Below are 15,958 nucleotides of genomic sequence, written 5' to 3'. Positions count from 1 at the left end.
TGTGAAGTCAGTGGGATACAATAGTAGCTGAAACAGTGATTGTATCACATAACAAGCTTCTAACTAGCAAAACGTGGTAAATGGATGTATGTATATCATGTCTTAACAGCAAAAAGAAAACACATTGAAGGGCAGAGCTGGCCAGGTGACGCCGAGCTTTATCTAGGCACTGAAAAAACCTAAAAATTTTCTTTCACATTGTCTGTTAAATATAGTATCTGTGTACACTCTTGCTCTGGTTTACCTCTATTGATATTGTGCAGAATTGCATCCCTGCTCATAAGACAATTACTAGCAAGCTCTAAGAAATGCAAGTGTAACAAATACATGGTTTCAGAGAGCTGAATTGCATCTAAATGTGTGTGTGTGTGTGCATACCGCAGTTGGAACATGCAGTTACAAGCTACAACCAGATTCATCTTTATTACTGTAGGAAATCATCCTGCAGCCCTACCAGCTAATGGCAGAGAGGAATATTAAACCTGTGTAAATCCCAGGGTCCCTCTAATTTTCTGAGGGCAAGGAAACTTTCATTTTCTCCTGCAAGATCTTTAGGAACCTTGTTGTCGGTGGTTCTAAGTAGATTAGCTGAATCAGTTTTATTTCTGCCTGTACCCTTTTCTGTAGCTCTCACTTGCTGAATGTGAGACAGTGATGGTTTCTGGTAGCTGTCACAGCAGCAACACAGTTGCCTGTTGTTCACCAGGACATATTCCTACCCAAGTCATTGTTGGTTCATACAACCAGGGATTGGTGTGAATTGGAGGAGGAAGGATTTGAGGATGTGGCTTTTTTTGTTGTGTTTTTGTTTTTAAGACACTTGTCACAAGAAAGTTGTTTACCCAGAGGCATAACTAGATGGCTTGATGTCTGAAGATACTAAGGGTTTGGCTAGATTCTTAATATTCTAAGAGGTTTGTATGTAACAAGATCTTTTCACTTTTATTTTCTCTTCTACAAGTTGTAAAAGCACTACCTACTTTTAGAGTGTTTTGCAGATGATACACCAAATTAAAGGGAGGGAAAAAAAATTACAGTATAGGTTTTTGGCTTACAAGCTTTATCTTCAAAAATCACTGGGTTAAGAAATACCAATGGGGGAAAAAAAGGGGGATATATGCCAAAGAATAGCAAAGCATAGAGTAAGCAAGTTTCTCCCTGTCTTCCGTTTAATGATTAGTGATAGAATTCAAATATACGAGATTAAATCCAGGTAACTTAGTTTGCAGTTTAATACAGGAAAAATGCATTTTTTTTCATACTGTTTTACATGAAATGCTTTCAGCAGGAGTTTGGACTAGATGACCTCTTGAGGTCCCTTCTGGTCTGAATTACCTTGTGATCCTATGAAGTGCACCAATTAGTAGCCTGCTGGATGTACACTGCATTATTGCGTAGCTTTTGCTGTGGAGTGTGTAAAGTGAAAGTGGACGTAGGTTAAAACTGATTTGTTTTAGGCAACTGATACCGGAAATGACATTCAAGTTAAACTCTAAACTGGGCTGTTAGTATTAAAGATATGCGAGGTAGGTAATAGCCTTGAGACTACAATGAAGAATGCAGCCTGCAAAAAGAGCATGATAGATGCAAGTGATGATTGGGGATGAAATCTGCTTACTCTTCAGTGGAATAACAATGAAATATTGCTCATTTTCTTACTCCATTTTTGACAGTTACTCTAACTTGTCTCTCTTGTATCCAAGGGTTGGCAGAACAAAGGAGGGAACATAAAAGTAAAGCACATATTGCTAATGTACTGGAGTTACTTAAATCTTTGAATGTTGGATCATCAGGGCATGGATAAAATACTGCTTGGCCACTTCTGATGGCCTGGGAGCAAGAACTTTGGCAGAAGTTTAGATTTACTGAGCCTCTGGAGTCTAGAGGGCACAAAAATGTATTTTAACCCAGTTTATAAGGTATGGAATGAATTGTCAATTCTAATATGTTCAACTTTTGGATTTTCTAGTGAATAAAATATGATGTAAAATTTTATGTAAATTGTGGGCTAGTATCATAAAGAGGCAGAAAAGTTCAGTTTTTCAATATGGCTATGTAACCCTAAAATGATATACTCCAGGAAAGTAGCTGTATATGTAGATAATTATTAACGTATCCCTAGCATTTCTGTTCCAGCTACAGACTATTTTATGATATAATGCTTTAATAAGCTTAACACAAAATGATAAAATGATAATATACTTCAATTTTATTTTTTGTAAATCACGCAGTCCCTCTATTGCCAATCCAGAGTAACTTTAAAAGCTACCTTTTCTGATTCATGTTGAGAACAGTATTGTCCCTGAGATCTGAAATGTTTCAGTTGCCAATAATCTAAAGCCAAAAAATATCTAGTATTTAGATTGATGAGGTAGTATGTAAAAAGTGGCAGATTTTAATTCAATGCAGACTATTGTAAGAATTGGTAAGCTGCTTTAATGATTGGTAATGTAATGGTAATGATTGGTAATGGTGTGGTAATAGTGTTATCAATTTACATCATTTGGAATCAGAATTAGAACCAGTTTGACAGCATAGCATATGTCTTGTGTGCTGAGAAAAGGTGAGGCCAGGTAATGACAGAAGTGGACCAGCAGGAGCTTAAGGGAAGACTATTAATTCTGTGTTCTGCCGAGTTTTTACAGACTCGAATTTGAAGTGAAAAATTGATGAGGACTGTTTCTTACTAATGTGTGTTGTGAGCTTAAAATGTGATATAGAGCATTTCACTTGCTCGGCTCACGTAGTATCTGGTGTTGCCTCAAATGATTTATTTCTACTCTGTTCACACTTACTTGCACAAGCTTCTCAACTGTGAACGTTATATTTGAAGTTATTTCTAAGGAAGCCTAGAATCCTGAAACTGTAGTGATATGCCATGTATATTGACTGTAACAGGTAAGTGATATTCCATCACTGTACACTGAAGTTAAGATGTAATTACAAATACTGCTTAGTTTAAAAATCACATGCAAGTTTGTAAATGTTTACCTGTTGATGCACGTTTGAGATTACTCAAAAGAATGAGAAAAGTGATTTTCTCTGGCCTGTTTTTCCATGTCTTTGTCCATGCCTGGTTTTTTTTTGATTTATTTTGAAGTAAAGTGCATTCAATTTTCATGTCTTCCCAGGACAGAAGGTTAACCTGGCTTTACTTTCTGTTTGTGCTTTAAAATGGTAATAAGGAAAAGGTAGGGAGAGAAGTGTGCAGCATAAATATCAGGAAAATGTGATCCTAAAATGACAGAAAAGGTTAGTGTTAGCGGTGTTCATTGTGCCGGTATTCTACAGCAGACGGGGTTCTTGTAAAATACTGAAGTTTACCCTTTTCTTTTCTTTTTGTTTTTCAAGACTGGTTCAAGACCAAGCAAAAAATTTCTTTCTTTGCTTTCTGTCTTTCCATTGCAATTTTTTCCCTTTTGCAAGCAGTTTTCAGTCCCTAGCCTGGACGTTTCTGATTTCCGTGGAGCTTCAGGGTACTACAGTTTCTATTGATGTGTTTGTGTGTGTGTGTTGAGGGGTGGTGAATGCAAGAAAAGAAATCATTTGAATATCATTTGTGGGCTTGAGTCTACATCAAAGGGCAAGGAAAAGAGGTCTGTCACATCAGATGGACATTTTGCCTACCTCATTGGTCTGCAACATCATTCTGTGATGGAATTTACTAATTCCAAGCATTCAGGGATTCCTAAGAGTGCAGCTGCATCAAATTTGCTTGATTTCATAAGCAGCTTTATGTTCATAGTGCTTTAAATAACATCATATCGAGATAAAGTTTTCTTACAGTGATAAAAAGTTAAATTTTGTCTGTCCCTCAAAATGGCCTTTAATTATGTAATTTCTCAATAGGTTACTATATAAAGCATAACTTCAGATTTTTATTCCTCAATGAAGAACTATAAATAAGCTCAAAAGAAATGAAAAGAAAATCTTCTATCATGACAGCAATAGAAACATAGCTTTTTATGTAAATGATTTAAGAATGTAAATGAATTGCCCAACACAAAATTTATGTGATCCTTTTCCAAAGATTTTTGTATTTTTCCCCCAAGTGCAATCTAGAAAAGTAAATGGTAGTTAGTGTTTTAACAGGGGGATGAATATTTTTGTTATATTTTCCGAGTTTTGGAAGTTTTTGTTTAAAGCCAGGTGGAATGATGGGATGACTGGCTGAGTAGATGGGTGGAGAGCAGTGGATGTTGTCTACCTTAACTTCACCTAGGCTTTTGACACTCTCTCCCATAAAATCCTGATAGCCAAGCTCAGGAAGTGTGGGTTAGAGGAGTGGTCAGTGAGGTGGATTGAGAACTGACTGAATGGCAGAGCTGAGAGGGTTGTGATCAGTGGTGCAAAGTCTAGTTGGAGGCCTGTAGCTAGCAGTGTCCCCCAGAGGTCAATACTGGCTCCAGTCTTCTTCAGCTTAGTCATCAGTGACCTTGGGGAAGGGACACAGCGTACCCTCAGCAAGTTTGCTGATGATACAAAACTGTGAAGAGTGGCTGATACACCAGAGGGCTGTGCTACCATTCAGAGGGACCTTGACAGGCTGGAGAGATGGGCAGAGGGGAACCTCCTGAAGTTCAGCAAAGGCAAGTGCAGGGTCCTGAACGTAGGGAGGGATAACCCATGTACCAACACAGGCTGGGTGTTGACCTACTGGAAGGCAGCTCTGTGGAGAAGGCTTTGGGGGTCCTGGTGGACAACAAGTTGACCATGAGCCAGCAATGTCCTCTTGTGGCAAAGAAGGCCAATGGCATCCTGTGTTGCATTAGGGAGAGTGTTGCCAGCAGGTAGAGGGAGGTAATCCTTCTCAGCCCTGATGAGGCCATGCCCAGAGTGCTGTGTCCAGGTCTGGGCTCTCCAAGAGAGATATGGACCTACTAGGGTGAATCTAACAAAGGGCCTCAAAGGTGTTGAAGGGCCTGCAGCATCTCTCATATGCAGAAAGGCTGAGAGAGCTGGGCCTGTTCAGCCTGGAGAAGAGTAGGCGCAGGGGGGAGACCTGATCAATGTGTATAAATATGTGAGGAGAGGTTGTAAAAAGGATGGGGCCAGACTCTTCTCAGTGGTGCCCACTGGTAGAATGAGAAGCAACGGGCACAACTGAAACAGAGGAAGTTCCCTCTGAACATAAGGAGAAACCTCTTTACTGTGAGGGTGACTGAGCACTGGAACAGATTGCGCAGAGAGGTTGTGGAGTCTCCTTCCCTGGAGATTTTCAAAAGCCATCTGGACATGGTCCTGGGCAGCCTGCTCTAGATGACCCAGCTTGAGCAGTGGGGTTGGGCTAGATGATCTCCAGAGATCCTTTCCAACCTCAACCATTCTCTGATTCTGTGAATATTGAGACTTTTTTTCATTCATAAAGCAGAATGAAATAGCTTGAACTATGGTTATGTGTTTGAACATAGTATTTCAAGACTTGTGAAGTCTACACAGCAGATCCTGATTACCTTGATACTGAAATTTCTGATGAGTGCATCTCTCACAAACTAATCCCTGTATTTGTTGATTTATGCCTTATTATACTCCTCTGAAAGATTTATACATTTTTTCTAAATAATATTTTTAAGGGTTTATGGGAAATAAACTAAGCTAGTGATCAGTGGCTATAACTTGATCCCGGTTATCAAATGTATATTTTGAGGAAAAGACTCTCAGGCTTTTGGAGCTTCTCCTTGAATAGCTGCTTCCTATTATTTACTAGTATCTGGATAGCAAAAAGTGATTTAAATAGCATTTTTTCAATATTAAAAGGTAGCATTTATTTGATTTAATTTATAAAGTAGGTTTAATGTAGACTGTCATTATTTTCCACCAATTTTTTTATTTTCAAACAAATTGAAAGGGAGAAAGGGAAAATTCTTTATAGTTGAAATTTGGAGAACTAGTAGATGCGTAAGGGTGTTTTTCCCTTCTGTCTTCTCCATCATGCTTGCTTCTTAACTGAATTGAAGATTCAGTCAGATTTTTTTGTTTTGCTGCTTACTGAAGGAGTTCATTATAAAACCTAGTAAGAGTTACTGACAAAAAAAAGCAGTAGGGATTTTGGCTTTAATTCAACTTTAGAAAAACAATTTTGTCTCGTTTTTGGCAATTACAGGTGTGAGTAGGTCCTTGTTCACTGCTTCCTCTGATGTGCTCCACTCTCCTATGGGCTAAACTGTCACATTATGGCAGGAGCACTCCTTGAAGATTTTTCATGTGACCCAGAACACTGCAATTCAATGCACATTTAGTCCACAGGCTTGAGATAAGGGTTACATCATTATAGAAATGCGAAGTTTCCATAGAAATCCTGTCCCCAAAAGTGCCTGAACATTTTTGAGCTGTTTTTTGTAGTGTATGATTATTGAAAATTTGTCTGCTCACAGAAAATATTGTAGAACAACTTGATATCTTTCCACATTCCATTGCTCATTCCAGTGCCAGGTTCCTCCTTCATCTCAAATCTGTGCCTTTTCCTCTCCTATCTACCCATGCCCCTGCTACGCGGCTGCTCTGTGTAATATTCTGCTTATCTCTAGGTTCCACTCTGAGCTGATGACTGCTTTCACTCTGCCAGACAGGTAAACAGTCTAGTTGATGAATAAGCATTAAACCTGCCCATTTCAAAAAGCTATTCACTTTGCTGTGTATCTTTTTTTCAAACGCTGAATCACTTTGTGCTTGTTTTGGTTGCATTGAGTGTATTCAGATCTCATTTGTTTTGCCCATTCATGCTACTAGCAAAAAAATAAAATTTGCCATGTATAAAAATGAAATTCCTATTTGCTTTTCAGAATGCAGTACTCACAGTCAAATCTTAATGAATACATAGACCTCAAATTTTTATAGCATAGAAATGGCCAACCATGTAATAGGTGGTAAGAAAGTATATGGTGTATTGTTACATGTCTTTTATCTAAAATGTAGTTAAACTTTACAGTGTCGTTTTTCCAGTGATCTACTCTGTACTACCATAAACTGATTATTAGTAACAACACATTCAATAACCTAGGCAAGCATCTATATTGCAGGTGTATGGCAGAAATGGCAAAGCTTCTGTACTGTTCACTGAATTAGTAGTGCAGTAGGATATGGCTGCGCTGTAACTGGAGTACTGGCAAGGGCACAAAGATGCAGTGAGAGTAGAGGTAACAACATGGTAACATTAAAGCAAAAAATTCTCATGTAGAGTGTAATTCAGCACCTGATAATAATTGTCATTTTGTCAGAGATAATAGCTGAAGATTGCAGTGTATGTAAAATGAGAATGCACATAAAGTTTGTTTACCTGCTATAGAAGGATGCTGGCTATGATATGGTAAGGCTTTCCAATGTGCCCTAGTCTGAGAGAAAACAAACCTGTATTAAAAATGTTTTACAGAAAATCTGGAAAGCAATACCAGTAACCCACTCACTGAGTGAGAAGGAGCCAAATGTTTTTTTTATATACTTCATATACTTTTTGTTTTCTTTCTTTTTTTTTTCCTCCCTGAAAAACTGAGTAAACCTAAGAAAGCCTAAGGTCAAAAACCCCATTAAAACAGAAAAGCCATCTTGCATGCTTCAGTTTTTAGAGACTTTTGTTTTCTCATGCATACCAGCGTAAAGCTAAAGCAACCTATGCAACAGAAAGTCAAAAAGCCTTTTACAAACATCCAAGTCCAAACCATTATTTTCTTGTGAAGATACTTTCTGGTTTTTGCAAAACAAGATTCTGACAAGGAAAGTAATTTCTTCAGCACTGTGAATCTCTAATGGGGTCAGTGTGCTTTAAATGGAAAGTTGTGGCAATTTAAAAGAAAATATAATGGAGATTTTTGTTTTCTGTGTAATGGGGGCACATCTTTAATAATAGTGGAAATATGACATAGAGGGAGAGAAGGAGAGGGAAATGAAGATAAGACGTCAAAAATTTTAAAAAAAGTAACAAATGAAAGTGAAGTTTGCAGACAGCGGTGATTGTAGAGAATAAGAATGTGAAAACAATTTTTGTAAAAAGGAAAAACAGCTACTGCTCAGCAGGAGAGTGCAAGTAGCAGCTGTCCTGATGGACAGGAGTTTAAAATGTATTGTGGAAGCAGAGAAGAGAATCACCCTGGAATAGGCACAGTGCCCCTGGGAGTGATGAGACCTTCACTTTGTCCCTCGCCTGGGGCAAGTGGAAGCTATTATTCAGGTCTGGAATGGACTGCTGTTGCCGCACATGGTTTCTTTCATCCCTTGTCCCAATTTGTTTTTTGTACCTTTGTCATCTTGTCATGTAGATTTTTAGTCCTGGGAACATACTGGTAAAGAGTGGCTATTTGGGGCATCACCACGCAGTACTGAGGAGCTGTTTACCTAGCTGAAGGCAAAGCCTTCATAGTGCATGTTTATATGAGAATTAGAATCTCTTAGTTCTTCATCCAGCAAAAGATTTAAAAGCATGCAGATCTGTAGTATTTGAAGGGTGTCTGAATTTGTCAGATGAAGTCATTAAAGTTCCCTCCCATATGCGGGTGATTTATTAGTAGAAGTCCCAGTATGAACATTTTTAGTATAGTGTGATGGGTCTGGATTCCTTCTGTTGTGCTTCTGATAGAACTACTTCTGTAGCAACCCTTTCACTGTTCTTGATTGAGCATCAAAAAGTTTTTGTCCATCGCGTATGTCCTATTGTAGGGCCTAGTGCCCCTCAGAAGAGTTTTGATAGCAAAATGTGATGATTGATCTTGATAGTATAGCTCCAAAGTCCTTTAAAACTCTTTTTTTTTCTTCATTTTTCATATTAAAATGATAGGATTGAGGTAGGATATAGTCTTCTGAGACAAGAGCGGGTGAGAAGTGGATTTAAGAAAGCAGGTTTCTATTCCTGAGGCAGTGGAAGATTAAAAATCATAGAGATATTATTGAACTCTGCTTCAGTCATGAACATGTTTCTTACTCGCAGATAGCTTTCCCTGGCACATGCATTAGGTATGATGTTTTTGCTTTTAAAAAATAGTAATACAAAATTCTGTTTCTCTGGTGTTTCTATTGGTACCTCCCAGGGATCACTGTAACCAGGCCATCTACAAGGGAATGCTGTGAAGTCCTGGTCATCTGACAATGAACTTTTTGAAGTGTAAAGTGGCTTTTGTTTCTGTGGCTTTTCCTTTTATGATGGGGTGGAGATGGACTGGCTTGTGTACCAGTATGTGGGGTGCAGAGCAACTGGCTTTTGTATCACTGCAGACTTGAGATGAAGCCAGGGCACAAGCCAGGACTCATAATTTAGAAGTTTTTCTCAGTATAGTAACATGAAGGAAGCCAGTGTGTCCACTGATATTACTTCATTAGGAATGCTGAGTTAGCTGTGTCTGTCTTAGATGAGTCACTGATCCCCCTGTAGATAGTAGTACCTTCAGGAATGAAGAAATGCTGTAAATAAGTACCATGAGCATATCAAGATGTTAAAAAAGATGCTTCCAACACATTAAATATCTGAGTGGTAAACAAGGCATTATACTGCAAATCTTTAGAATACAAGTTCTGTAATTTTAGTTGTGCACTGTTGTTTACAACTGTGTTGTTCAAGAGATTGCTTTAAAAAAAGATTAGAATATAATCCTTCTACTATTTTGATCCAGCAGAAGAAGTCCAAAGTAAATGCTTATAAATTTACTAATAACAAAAGATACTAAAAGAGGGAAAAGGCAGAGTATTGGTATTTTAAATGATTTGTATTTGGGAAGTTTATACATGGTTTCACATAAAAAGATTTTTTTCAGTTATGAACATTTCTGTCAGAAACTATACATGACTTCAGCCTTTGCTGGAGTTTGTGAAGTAGAAGATAATTGTTATATAAAAGCAATACTAGGAGAAAATAACACCACAGGAGAAAGGGAAAGGTGTATTTTTTGCATCTCTGTGTGTTTGAAGGGGAGCCTGGCATTCCTATACAGGGAACTCTTCTTTATTGAGAACTTCATGGAAGACCTGCTCCAACTTGAAAAGTTAGAAAGTGATGTCAGAGATCAGATCAATGAAGCAAACAGTAGCAAATTGATAGATGGTGTTTACCCCAAAATTCTAAAGGCTCCTTAGGATGAAAAAGCTTATCTGCCAAATGTAGTTTAGAATTTCTCACTAAAACCATCTAGATTCTAGGAGCTTGGAAGGTATTTGTGCTTGTTTTGGTGTTGTTCTTAGCTGTTTTGGAAAGCAGTATAGAATGGGGAATAAATAATAAAGTAATAAAATTTGCCAATGTTAAGTTACACAGGAATTTAAAGAAAATTAGTTCCAAAGGGTTGTTGTGAGAGTGATGTAGAATTCATCTCCAGATTCACATGCTTGAAATACAAATTTTAGTATCTACATGTGAGTGAGGTGTCCGAGCTCCAAATTAGATTCAGTGAAGATCTAGTCAATACAGGTTGACAGCTTGACAAATTTGTGTGTCTAATTTGGGGTGAACTGAATCTCTAGCTCTTCACTGACTGAGAGCCTAGACACCAGAGGTGGTCCTCAACTCCTTCATGAAATACCTACATCTAGTGTCTACTAAGGAGGTAGCCCATCAGTGTAAGCCATATCCTGAGTATTGTGTGAAGCCTGATCTCCCCATCTCAACAGAGGCACAGAAATGGAATAATTTTGGAGAAGGGCAACAAAGATGATCAAGCCTATGAAAACCTTTGTACAAGGAATAGCTGTATAGATCAGACCTCCTTAGGCTGAGGAGGAGACAGTTAGCGTCAGTGGTGGGTTATGTTAGAGATCTATTGAACTGTAAGTGGCATGGAGAAGATAAAAAGGGAGTGATTGTTCATTATCTCCATCAGTGCAAGAGCAAGAGGGCATCAAACTGAAAGTGGCAGGTGGACATTAGAATATAGATGGATACCCTTGTGTGCTGGTGTCAATCAAGGAAAGTGTTAATCATGGAACTGGTGCTACCATGCCTTAAAAATAAACACATAAATGAATAAATGAAATGCTTCCCCTTCCTGCCCAGTAAAGGATTTGGCTAATCAAAGTAAGAGGGATGGAGAGGTGGGGTCAACTCAGATGCATCACCACTGCTTTCCACCCTCTGCTTACAGGAGGGAAGAGATGATCAGGCTGTGAAGAGGGGAGGAAGGGTTTATAAACTCCATACAGTAGCTTGCCCATTTTATTTCTTCGTACTTCAGTTCCGAGGAGTCAGCAAGGATCCATCTATCCAGACCTATGCAGAGGATCGTTCTTCAAAATAGACAACCGCCTGAGGTTGCAGGAAGCAAGAATGAAGGCCGCTATGACCAGGGCTAATCAGGTTTCTGCCTTCTTCATATCATTAGAAAACAGACAAAAACAGAGGGTTTCAAGGTTGCTACTACTTTCTGTCACAGTTTTAAATCTGTCAACAATGTGCAAGTTGGGATCCTCAGGCAAGGGAGCGAAGACTACTCTAGTTAGTGATAAAGCAGATCTCCTAACTCTTTGTCCAACTTCGTTCCTAAGCAAACAAGAATTTTGGCATCCCCCGTCTGTGGAGAAGGACAGACTTAAAAATATCCATCCTTGGATGGTGGCCTTGGGTGTGGCCACCTTGGAATGGGTGGGCCCCCTGTTATTACACGATGAGTGTTATGCCCCAGTAGATGCCACATATGCTAAACAAATTTGGGGCGTTCCATTTTAGCCCAGCACTTTCTGTCTTTGCCTGAGGAGTATCTGAAGCAGACAGTTTCTGTGCCACCCTTCATTTTTTTTGCCATATGGCTACCTGTCTTTGTGAGGCCAGAAGTGGAGTAGGTGGAGATGGATCTGATGAGAAACTAGCGCTTAGTTTTAAGCGGATCCAATTTACTTGTGTTGGCACAAGAGCAACATGACATGAAGTAGGGATATTGAGAGGATAGGAATGCTGCTTTTGGTGTCACTACCAGTTTATGCTGTTTAAATTTACAGCCTGAAAGCTTCATTTCTGCTTAGTTCAGGGAAGTGTTTTATTTGTAACAAAATTTACAAGGTTGAGCTATAGAGGTGATGTAATTAAAGAGTCTGTCAAGATTCCTACAGCAAAGACCTATTCCTGCAGAGGAATCTCTAGTTGCTGGTTAAAAAGATAGGTTTGGAGCAAAACTGCATGCTTATTGTCTGAATCTGTAGATACTATTTTTTATTTCTATTTAATTTTCCAGAAAATTTAATTTTTTCATTTTGGAAGCTTTAAAAATCAAATACTGTCATTTTCCACTTTCAGTTGAAGCAATAAAACTATCTAAAATCCTCTGGACATTAGGCTATAATAATACACTTTAAAAATTCAAACTGTTCTAGTTTTGATATTGGAAGAGATAGAAATCATTACCAGACTTTCACCTCTTGTTAGTACAGTAGTTTATACTGAATATATTCTGCGTATTGCACAACTCACCCTGTGCTTACTCTAAAGCATGGTCTGCTGACATGGAGTACAGAAAACTTGACACATGAAGACACATTATTTTAGTCATGCTTCAAACACAGGACAGAAAACAGGCTGAGATTAAGATGTTCACTGTGGCACAGCTATTATATTCTCAGTACAAAGGTCCCTCCATATGACATCTTGGTTCCTTACATGCTGCTTACATGATTTTCTGAATTTGTTCAACGTGAAGCAATTCAGCAGGTCAGTTTTTCTACATTTACAGCAAGGATGTCAAAAGAAGGTTGAACAGGATATCATAGCTAAACCACCTTGTTTCCGAGGCTCTGCTGGAATGATGCTGGCCAAGGCTTTTGGTGTTGAAGTTGGCCACCTAAAAGCTGTACCTTAACAAGCACTTCAGCAGCTGGGCTGATTGCACTAAGCAGAGGCAGTTGTGGACAGCAAGCAGCAAGTTACAGCCATGCTCTGCAGAAGAGCTTGCTAGGGTGCAAGCTGCACTTCCTTAACCTTCTGGTAGCTGTACTGGGAACTGTGCAGATCTGTCAGAGACTTGGGCAGTCCTGTAGTGTGCTTCTCCTCTCAATTTGCCTGTGAGGAAAGGAAATGGCAAATGGTGATCAGACAGGTGAGGCATTTGCCCAAGATCACTTGGGTGCCTGCAGAGAGGTAGGATTTAGACAGGGATCTCCCATAGCATGATTAGTTTCCTCACCACTGAGGCATTTTCTGCATGTAATGCCTGCCAAAATGACTTTGTGCTTCCCCCAGGTGAAATGCCCGACCTGGTCATGGTTTCCTCCTCCTCCTTTCATAACATTGTTTGGGCCTTGTAATGTCCTTTGCATATAATCCTTGCAGCCAGGCAGCATAATATTCAACAAGTGGATGGAAGCATCTAAAAGAAAATAATGCAGTTCATTCTCTCATTTCTCAGGCTGTACAGGCTGCTGGGAATCACCAACGATAATCACCTCTGAGCTTCATTTATGCAGGAGTGTAAAACCTGGTTTTGTTGTTGTAACATGAACATTTATTATTGAATCGTACAAATGACTACTGAAAACATGCTATGGGCATTTTTTTTCCCCTCTCTGGAGCCACCTCATAGAATTTGCACACATCTAATGCCTCGTGTGGCATCTTCAATGCACCCAGTATCTAAAATAGTACTTGCTCTTCCGTTGATTAAAAGAAAGTCTGGAAGACTAGATCAGATGTAGAGATATCTATAGTAAGCAAGCCCAAGTAAGGCAGTTACTACCCTTCATTATATGAGGTTCTGTCAGTAGTAATTTTTTAAGAGCTCAAAGAAAGCTTTCAGAGAAATCAAATTTAGCTTAAAATCTCTTGATATTAGAATCCATACAAGGATAAGCCATTGGTTTGAATACAAAGAAGAATGGTAATGATCATCATCATTGTCCTGGACTCCTACAAATCATTTGACAGTAGAAGTTTGATGTGCTTTACATGGGAAATTAATGTTGTCATACCCATTTTACAGATGGAGAAACTGAAGCACAAAGTTGTGAAAGCATATTTAATTGAAGTGAAAAGTAGATATTAAATGCATGGGTATGTCTTTACAACACAGATAAAATAGGTTGCTTTCTACTATGATTTAGCTAACTGCAAAGTATTTAAGATCCCAAATGATCTTAAGTGTAGTTTGAAGTCTATGGATATAGTTAAGCTGTGAGCTGTGGAAGACATTGCTTGTGGAGTTTGTGTATACAGTTTGTTTACCATTTTAGTATCTTTTACCCTGTCATCCACAGATTGTAGGGTGGTTCACTTCTTTTATTCTTTTTTCCTCTGTCAAGCATGCAGAGGCACAAGAATGCTTATGCTCAATTTTACGTGAATCTGCATGTAAGAAAATGTTAAAAATACTTATTTTAAAACTTTGTTTTCTTCCTTCAATGCCTGTTTCTTATGCATTCCTCTGATTAAGAGTGGGTTAGTTGCACTTATCTGGGGTGATGTAACACATCTGACATTTATTGGTTTAATCATGAGTAGCCTTAATTTTATTAAAATTTGTAGCGTATTTAAATATTAGATTTAAGCCCTTTCTTATGGCAAATACTAGAGTATGAATATGCTAACGGAAATGTTTTTCTACTCCTCGATGATAGAGTACTTAATGTAACTGGTAAATCAGATGATATCTAGCACTCCATTGTAATTCTCTACTTTACAAGTAAATTGTATTTTGAAGTACCATGTCTTTTCTCAGTGGTGATTAATCCTTGAAATAAAGGGGAAGGGGAGGTAGCTAGCTTGTTTTAAATGATGCGTTCCCCCATTGGGAAAGATTAATTATGTACAACTTTGTTGAGTTTAGGAATTTGCAATGAATTGTTGAGTTGTCTGTAGAGACCAATTTCTTTTTCAAAAGAATGTTCGCCAGGTTAACTTACTCTCTGTTTCTCTAAAAGAAGTAAGTTCTTATTATCTGTTGTCTTAGATAGAGATGTAAGTTCCTTGCTAACATTTGAACTTATGTAAATCTAGGAAGTAAAACTCATCAGTATTATGTTTGATAGGCAGAGAAGAGGCAGAGGAAATAGGAGAAGGCTACTTCAAGACACACCCTTATTCTATGTGTCTTTGTTTTGCATTTCTAAATTTCAGACTATATGTAGTGTCGTGTGTTGATTCATCTCCACCTGTTTGTGAAGCACCCTCAGCTGGTCTGTAGCATCTTTGGATATCCTGCCTCCTTTTCTTGTTCTTTTTCTCTTTTGGACTGTACATTGTAGATATTCATGCCTTGGTTAATTTTGCTGAAAGTACTATTTGTTGCCTTCTGTACCTGCAATTCCCGCAGCAGAAGTAGGAGTGTATGGTGAAAAAATAACTGAAAAAAAATAAATAAAGGCTGCTAATAGTGAGATAGGGCATTGATGTTGCCTCTTGTGCCAGTTAGTGCGTCCACTTGTGTAATGAGCGCAGCAAGGGCGTTTTGCGAAAACTGTGCAGAAAACAGGTATTTGAACAGGGAGTGACAATGAATGGAACTGCTCTCCATCTCTGGTGCTGTACGCTGTTGAAAAGGAGGTGTAGGACTGGTGGCGTGTGATAGATTCACCTGTCAAAGGCTTGGGTTCAAAGACCATTAGAAATGCATGTATCTTGCCACTTCCTAGGTGAATGTAACAAATGTGAGTAGACCTGTTTTTGTTTGCCTGTTTTTTGGCTGTGTATTTCATAGCTTGGAAAGTACTTGGGTGCCACAGTGAATGACGTGAAAGAAGTAAATCAAAAGAACAATTACAATAGAAAAGTCTTTTTTTTTTCCTCTCCCCTCCCACCCCCCCACCCCCCCACCCAAATTGCAGCCACAGGAACAAGTCCTCAGGCTGGCCGCATCCTTCAGGGACCTGGAGCTTGAACCAGGGAACACCTTATGGATGGGAGATGACGGCAAACAGAGATGGAAGAGACTACTTCCTCAAGTAAGTGGTAGTGTGAGCTGGTGCAACCACGAGGTTCATGCTGTATCACAGTGCAGCAGCATGCTACTATTTTCCTTGGAATCCTAATATCAGCTTCAGTCTTACAAAGTTTACGTTGATCTGT

At 38.8% G+C, this 15,958-nt stretch overlaps 1 protein-coding gene across 3 annotated transcripts in view; it reads left to right on the top strand.

Annotated features, from left to right (window-relative positions):
* Positions 1 to 15,958, top strand: part of FRMPD4 (FERM and PDZ domain containing 4) — a 314,384-nt gene that overhangs the window by 176,360 nt on the left and 122,066 nt on the right. For all 3 annotated transcript variants that reach the window (XM_026117225.2, XM_064500344.1, XM_026117239.2), the window contains one exon: positions 15,718 to 15,834. In XM_026117225.2, the coding sequence (XP_025973010.2) occupies positions 15,718 to 15,834 (117 nt within the window). The remainder of the gene's footprint in view (positions 1 to 15,717; positions 15,835 to 15,958) is intronic.

Source organism: Dromaius novaehollandiae, chromosome 1 (assembly GCF_036370855.1).
Source record: "Dromaius novaehollandiae isolate bDroNov1 chromosome 1, bDroNov1.hap1, whole genome shotgun sequence".
NCBI classification, from domain to species: domain Eukaryota; kingdom Metazoa; phylum Chordata; class Aves; order Casuariiformes; family Dromaiidae; genus Dromaius; species Dromaius novaehollandiae.
The sequence above is the reverse complement of the archived record's forward strand: the minus strand, read 5'-3'. Positions and strand labels throughout refer to the sequence as shown.